The sequence below is a fragment of the Musa acuminata genome, chromosome BXJ3-8 (assembly GCF_036884655.1).
Source record: "Musa acuminata AAA Group cultivar baxijiao chromosome BXJ3-8, Cavendish_Baxijiao_AAA, whole genome shotgun sequence".
Classification (NCBI taxonomy): domain Eukaryota; kingdom Viridiplantae; phylum Streptophyta; class Magnoliopsida; order Zingiberales; family Musaceae; genus Musa; species Musa acuminata.
In genome coordinates, this window is record NC_088356.1 from 46,325,061 (window position 1) to 46,332,992 (window position 7,932).

A 7,932-nucleotide genomic window follows, 5' to 3' on the forward strand; every position below is an offset into this window, starting at 1 on the left:
TATGTGACGCATTCATCGCTGAAGATGAGCATTAATTACAATGATGACACCTTGGGCAGCTCTCAGGCTACACTAGCGGAGTGGCAAAAGTGTGGTTATCGAGAATATGTGCGTACAAGATAGTGATTTCCTGTGGCTCGCGGACAAAGTTAGTCCCCGTTGAAACCGCTGTCTGTGAAACGGGCCACGTACGAGAAGCCGTTTTCCGTAAGGTTTCGGATCAAGATGGACACGTGGAATCACACGTGTCGTCCTACTCAACACTACCCACTCCTCTCACCCACTTCGCCCAATCCCCGACCCTTTTAAAAACCCGCTCCGGCTCCGCTCCTCCGGAACTGCTCAATCCCCCACGATCGCCACCGCCGGAGGACCTGAAGGAAATGGCCGCGAGATCCGACGTTTCCGGCCGATCGCCGTTAACTAGACGCCATGGATGGAGGATGTGAGTCGCTCGCTTCCCGTGTCTCCCACGGAAACCTCGTTGCCAAGCGTCCCGTCTTTTGGAGATCAGGAGTCGTTCCTGATCTGAACTATTGTGTTCCTCGATGAGCTGTTGATTGCGATCGTGTTCTTTCTTTTCCGTTTCTCTGATCCTTGTTTACTCTGCGGATCGGATATTTGGAGTGCCGATGTTGTAATTGATCTCCGGTTCCGGCGTCATTACCTCGATTTGATGTGGTGAGACGGAGTGTTGCTAACTTCCAGCTTGTAACAAGGGAGTGGTCCTTCCATTTTGGTCAAAATCATGCCGTTTCCTACGAAGATACAGCCGATCGACGTAATAGCGGTGGGGCGGAGCGATCTGGCAAAGCCGGTGCAGAAATCACGGCTGAAGCGGCTGTTCGAGCGGCAATTCCCCAGCGTCCTGAGAATCTCGTCGGTTGAGCGCCTCGCTGGCGGCGCCGATCTTGAGCTGAGCTCCATCTGCCTCGACAAGATGGTCCGCAATTTCATGGAGGACAACAACGGCGAGCAGACTTCCTACCGGAGCGGCCGAAGCCGTTGTAATTGCTTCCATGGCAACTGCCGCGACAGCTCCGACGACGACCTCGACTTACTTCCCTCCTCCTTCAACTCCGGAGATCCTCCGATCGTCTCCGCGGCCGAAGTTGTTAAGGTATCGGCGGTTTCTCCCAGAATTAACTCCCCGTTGGTGCTCCATATCCACTGGATTTCTTTCACCTCAAGTCCCGTAATATGACCAAAGAAATATGGATTGTTACAGGGTTTGGTGGTTTCCGCAAGCCTTGTGGAGAGGAATCTCTTAGCGGATGCGTCCAGCGTTGTGGAGAAGAACAAGAACTGCAAGCGAAAAGACGAGCAGATGAAGGCCGTGGCCAACGGGCTCCGATTGCTCGGATATGATGCCTCCATTAGCAAGTCGAGATGGGAGAAGACCCCCTCCTTTCCCGCCGGTACGTTCCTCCTCCGCCTACCCCCAGCCCGCAGTGTCTCTCCTACGTTTCCGTCCAGTGATGGCACGGGGGTGTTGACTGATGACTTGACGCAGGCGAGCACGAGTACATCGACGTGATCGTCGCCGGCGACCGGCTGTTGGTGGACGTGGATTTCCGGTCGGAGTTCGAGATCGCGCGGTCGACAAAGAGTTACGCCGCGGTACTCCAGTCTCTGCCGCCCGTCTTCGTCGGGAAGGAGGATCAGGTGGACCAGATCGTCGCCGTCGTGTCGGAGGCCGCTCAGCAGAGCCTGAAGAAGAAGGGCCTCCACTTCCCGCCCTGGCGGAAGCCAGAGTACATGCGCTCCAAATGGCTCGCCCCCTACGAGCGATCGACTCCCCTGGCGGATCCTCCGCCAGCAGCCCAAGCAGAAGAGACCGGTGAATCGGATGGGAAAGCGAAGAGCGAGAAGTCGGCGGAGGGGAAGAGCTCGGCAGTACTGGTGGTATCGGCGGCGTCGGCGTGGGAACCGCCGGAGGTGAAGCCCAAAGCGGTTCACGAGGGAGCGAAGGTTGTTACCGGCCTGACTTCCGTCCTATCCGAGAACCCTTAATTTCCTTTTGTATTATTGTAATTATTTTCTTCTTTAGAGTAAATGCTTAAAAAAGGGAACCTCCGTCGTCCCCCTTCTGATCTTCTAAAAGAGAGAGGGGTTTGTAAGAAGAGACGTCTTATCACTAAATTAGTAATAATAATTTCTTGTTTTGTCATTTTAAGGGCGGTGCGGCAAATGGGTGGTAAGTATTTCTTTTGCTAACTCTTAATTATTTTCTACGATCATATCTCTTATGACTTTTTTTATTTTAATTATTATCAAGCTCTCCTGGATTACTAGGCGCCGGCCGCGGTGGTTTCCGAAAGGGGCACACACAGCAAGATGGCGATGCATCGAGAAAAGGTCTCTTTTACTCTCCTCCATATATATATATATATAGTCATAATTAATATTATTTAAATATTAGTAAAATTGTGAGATGACGACATTGCTGGTCACCGTCTTCATTCTCCAATAACTTTCAATTATATTTTTTTAATTAAACTCAAATTAAAATTAGATTCTAATTTATCAAAATTTTTGGGTATTTAGATTTATGAAATTATTTTTTTAACGAAATCGTTGTGCTGAATTTTTTTTTTCCCCTCTGCCCCCACCATCGACCATCGATGACGTTGAAAACAAGAAACACCATATTTCTGATTTCATTATCTTTCCACGATTTTAATATTAGCTTGATTGATTGGTGATCATCCCGTCAACAACGCCAACACAGAATAATAAATAATGGCAGGATCATAGAGAGCGATTCTATAATTCTGCGAGCCGCAGTGTTACTATCCATCTCCTGCCAACTAAACAATCTCCTTGACCTAAAGCCAAAACCATTCTGTCTCTGGACCCTTCCTCGCGAGGCAAACTGCCCCACCATCCCTTCTTTTATCCCTCTCCAAAAGAAGCAGAAAGGAGGAGGGTGCATCAAAAGCAACGAGGTTCTTTTCTTCTTGTTTCTGCTATTTGTCACCAACAAACCGAAGAGAATACTTATATCGTCATCTACGTCACCAGATTTGGTTCCGATTCTGCTTGGAAACCTGCTCGCAATAATACTGATGATAGCGAAGTCTTACTGCCCAACTACTACATGTGTGTTAGTTATATGTTCCTATACACTACGTATTAAATTAGGATTAGAGCCTATGGCCGCTACAGGAGATACTACAGGCAATTACTACCTACAACCATATTCTAGAGAAGACGAAGACCGAACACATGCATACGAAGCGTGACGACGGGAAAAAAATATTATAAGGCACACCCTCATCTGGAAAAAAAATCAATATACATAGTAAATTTTTCTGTGAAACAAATCCTGATCGTCATTTTATCGAAATCCATATCTAATCTTGACTTAAACACAACCGAGCATGAATGCAACATGTACCTTACCTAAGTGGTATGACTCAGATCATCACTCGTACCTCATCAATGTCTCACAACATATGGATTGGCTAAGGGATTGTGCCTTTCTGATTAACTAAGCTCTTTCTCCAAATAATTTTGTGATCGATGAGTTTGCCAGTGATTGAACCAAGTTTTTTACATCAGACCCTTTTTATGTGTTTTTATTTAGAACAAACAAGAAAAATGTTAGTCAAGTACTGATCTCTGTTAAGCCTTGTGATTCCATAACCGTTTCAAGTCATCATCCCAAATGAACTGTGGGAGCTTAAGGTGGTTCGTCTATGCTAGGGCACCAAGGTGAACTTCTGCTGATGTGGTTCAGTGACTCCAAAGAAACAGCATACACCATTTGAGCAGAAAAGGAAACACATCACAGGTGTAGCAAGGTAGGGATTTGCACACTAATTTTTCAGGGATGGAATTGATTCATCTTGTCTGTTCCTCAATAGAACCCCTTTGAAAGCAAAAAAAAAAAGGGGTTAGAGTTAGAAATCAGCAAATTGCACAATGAAATCAGAAAATAATTACCTACATCATGTGTTAAACTATATAAAAAAAAGGATCATAGATGAATTACCTATATTTCTTCATTCCTCACCAATTCAATTACATCTGTATGATGGCTCCTCAGGAATTGCTATTTTGCATTAAAAAAAAGGTAAGTTCACTCAAGCTTGTCTAAAGACCATGTAGCACCAATAGTCTGTTAAAAAAAACAACAAATAGTCAGTACAAATCACATGTTCAGTCTCATACCTACAAACTGGAATCAGGTTTTATAGCATAAACATTCTAGAATTACATCTACACCTGCACTTCGCTTTCAGAATATTCAGAATGGTCACAGCTCACCTGAGTCAAATAAGACATGAAGAGGGACAAAATAAAGTTAAATCAGTAATCGAGTAGCTGAGATACCATAATCAAAGCTTTTCGATCAAGGCCTTCCTATTTACAGAGACTGCAGCCAATCGTAAATGTCAAAGACAGATTTGGCAGGCTGATATAATGGAAATTATTTCAAAGACACTGAAGATTTCTAGTACTATGCACAGCTTTTAGCCACACAATCCTTGCTTGACATCGTCTAATTCCTTCAATGCAAATTCTTTCTCGCACAGATTTACAGTAAAAGGTTCTATGTTATAACAACTCTTTGTTTTACCCACATGCCTCAGATTAACATCAAATCTGAGGACAGAGCATATAGCCTTGATCCATTCTTCCAAACCAACTTCAGCATCTTCTCCTCTCACAGATTCTAATTGGTTTATAGCTTCCTTTGACACTCCATGCCTAAGCAAAACAAGACCTAATGTCTTGAATGTACCATCATCGGGTGGTATACCCGAGGCCAGCATGTAACGGAAAGTTTCCACAGCTTCCTTCGTTCTCCCATTAGTTGCGTACAAAGCTATTATATTATTGCAACTCACTGAGCTGGTCAGGAGTTGTAAGGTTTGCATCTCTTTGGCAATGAAAAAAGCTTCGCCAAGTCGCCCAAGTCTTTTGTACAAACACAGCATCATTCCATATGAAAACTCATTAGACTTTCCATTGCATTTCAAGTTGTCAAAGATCTCTTCTGCCTCTCCTAGCATAGCATTTTCACTGTAAAGATCAATCATGCAATTTGATGCATATGCATCTGGACTGTCTTCCGACGATTTCAAGAATTCATAAACCTCTTGTGCTTCTCTCAAGTATCCAACCTTTGTATAGAGTTTGATCAGAGAGTTACAAATTATTGAATTGAGAGTCAAACCAGCACTCTTCATGGAATCAACATATTTCACGGCTTCATGAACATTTCCAACTTCCGCAAATGCATTTATTAGAATGGAGTAAACAACAATATCAGGTTGAATTTTAAAGCTAATCATTTCTTTAAATAGATCTTCTGCTGTTTGTAATTCACCGAGCTTAGCAAAGCAAGTCATTACCACTGAATATGGAATGCAGTCAGTAACCAAACCTGCCTCTTGCATTTTTCTGACATAGTATACTGCTTTATGAGGTAGTTCAGCAGCTGATAGCAACTGTATTATTGAACTATAAGTGCACTGATCTGGCACAACGCCATAGCCTATCATTCCATCAAACAACTCAGCAGCCTTATTACAGTTCTTTTGCAACCCATAAGCCTTTATCATCACATTGAACACAAGAACACTCAGCTTTTGCCTGGACAAGCAACAAGAAAAAGCTTTCTCCACAAGATGGATGTGCCCTTTCTCCCCAAAAGCATCAATATTGGCAGAAAAGCACTCTGAACTCATTTTGTCACTTAACTTCTCAAACCAAGACCATGATTTATCAATCAACCCCACATTTGTGTACATCCTCGTCAAAGCTGATTGTGTGTACTCGTCAATCTCAAGAGATAGTTCTTCCATCTCCATTATAAGAGCTTCTGCTTCTCCAACCATGTTCCTCACAGAATATGCATATAAAATAGTGCGGTAACTGACAATATCTGGTTCTAGACCAGCTACCTTCAACTTTGAAAAGTAACTAGCTGCTGTGTCGATATCATTCATCTTTAGATAGACTGAGATAAGTATGTTATATGTTCTTGTATCAGCGACACAATGGTGTTCATCCATCATTGTCATCAAGGAAGAGATTTCTTCCAGGCACCCATTGTTACCATAAAGATGAATCATTGTATTGAAAGTGACTGTGTCTGGAACAATACCTTCTCCCAACATTTGTGTAAAGGTCCTCGAAGCCTTCTCAAGCTGCCCTGCTTTTCCGTAAGTATCAATCAGCGTATTATACGTGTATAAGCTGTAACCCTTCTGTGTTTCACAATCATCATAAATATCTGATGACCACCTTCGAAAGAACTGCTCTGCCTTTTGGAACTTCCCAGCCTTTTTATATGTTTGGAGAATGACTCCCATTGTCACCTCATCTGGCTCCATTCCTTGCTTGTAGAGATCACTTAACCAGACGAGCGCTGCTTTATTGAGGCCTCCCTTGCAGTAAGCATTGATGAGTGTCCCGTAAGTTGAATTCGTCGGCATTATCCTATTGGATTGCATCTCGTTCCAGAACGACCCAACAAGATCCCATTTTTGAGCTTCCCCGAGAATCCTGAGCATGACATTGTAGTGAATCACATTGAGTTCGTAACACCCCTTTCTCTTAAACCAATTAAAGATCTCGACAGCCCTTCTCCAATCCGTTTGCTCTTTCAAAATTATAGTCCTCTCCTTGCTGCTGAGGCTGTCTTCCCATGGCTTCAGAGCCTCATCTAAATCTGGAAATGTTTCCAGTGCTCGCAAGACCGATGGAATACACCCTCCATACGAGACCGACGTTCTCTTGACTTCGGATTTGACAGGAAAATTATTTCCCCCAAGTTTTAGTCGTGCACAAATCCCACTCTTCATTGCTGATGGACGAACAAAATCTCGAAACAAAATCTGATTTTTCCCTTTCTTGTGAGACGCAAACCCTAGCGATAAAAGATTCTCCGCAGGCGCGACTCCAGCGACGTCCGGCGTTGCCGGAATCCGACTACGCAACATGCCAGACTCAATAGCAAATCATATGTCACGATCGAGGAACAAAAATGGAGGAAGATGCCAATAAAACCAATCAAATCTTCGACTAAGAACACCGTACAAATAGTTGAAGGACGCTGAAGAATTTTGCAGTGTGTATACGAGACAAGAGCAGACTCACCGAGCTCTTTCTCTAGCCGGATTCCAAAACCCTTCGCTCGAAACCCTCGTCTTCGGAATCGGGAGATCGTTTTATCCGGAAGAGGAAGAAGCAGTTAAATGTGGTAAATAGCCCAAACCCAAACCCTCACGTTTGTGCCTATCGGGTCGGATCCAATTACTACCTAGTCGGTAATGGGTCCCTAGGAGATTGGTTTTCGGATCTTTTCCGGGTTGTTACGTTCGGTTCTCACATCTGAACCGCGCCCAACCCGCTTCCGGGCCTATTTTTAAGTACACGCGGGAGGTCTCACGTTTGGAACGCCAAGCGTCGGCGGAGAGCTGCCTTGGCCGAGTGCTGCGCGGCGGTGCCTCAGCTTGACTCCTCCGGCGTAGGGCAGGCGATTCATCTTGGCGTGGCCGTGGAGAAGGGAAGGGCGTAGCAACCCCGATGACGGAGGGAAAGACGAAGGCTTCGGCGTCGACGGTGCGTCGATCCGCCCTTCGTGGTTGGTTTTTATGGTCTTCTCCTTTCGATTCGGCAAATGAGAACCTCCTTGTCTGCCCTTTTGCTTACCACGCTTGGATCCTCGCGGCTGAGGTGGGCTTCTGTGGACATTGGATGACATTTAGGGTTTCTTTTACGACCGCGGAGAAATATCTGAGGTTTTATTAGGCTGAGAATGCAGACATGATATGATGGAAAGAAGGGTGAAATGTGACTAGGAGAATTCGATGATCGGAAATGATAAAGGGAAGTAAATTAGGAAAAGGGTGACAATGCAAAAATGGGATGGCAGAATAGACATTGTGCTGCTTTAGAAAAACATCAAAAACATAA

General features: G+C 44.6%; 2 protein-coding genes across 2 annotated transcripts; one reads left to right on the forward strand and one right to left on the reverse strand.

Moving 5' to 3' along the window:
- The first annotated feature begins 322 nt into the window (after window positions 1-322).
- Window positions 323-2,170, forward strand: LOC135645891 (uncharacterized). Its single transcript, XM_065164772.1, has 3 exons — window positions 323-1,120; window positions 1,229-1,418; window positions 1,514-2,170. The coding sequence occupies exons 1-3, from the start codon at window positions 749-751 to the stop codon at window positions 2,011-2,013; spliced, it is 1,062 nt and encodes a 353-aa protein (XP_065020844.1). The 5' UTR covers window positions 323-748; the 3' UTR covers window positions 2,014-2,170.
- A 1,924-nt stretch (window positions 2,171-4,094) lies between these two features.
- Window positions 4,095-7,202, reverse strand: LOC103996152 (pentatricopeptide repeat-containing protein At3g23020). Its single transcript, XM_009417002.3, has one exon. The coding sequence runs from the start codon at window positions 6,954-6,956 to the stop codon at window positions 4,479-4,481; it is 2,478 nt and encodes an 825-aa protein (XP_009415277.2). The 5' UTR covers window positions 6,957-7,202; the 3' UTR covers window positions 4,095-4,478.
- Between the last annotated feature and the right edge of the window lie 730 nt (window positions 7,203-7,932).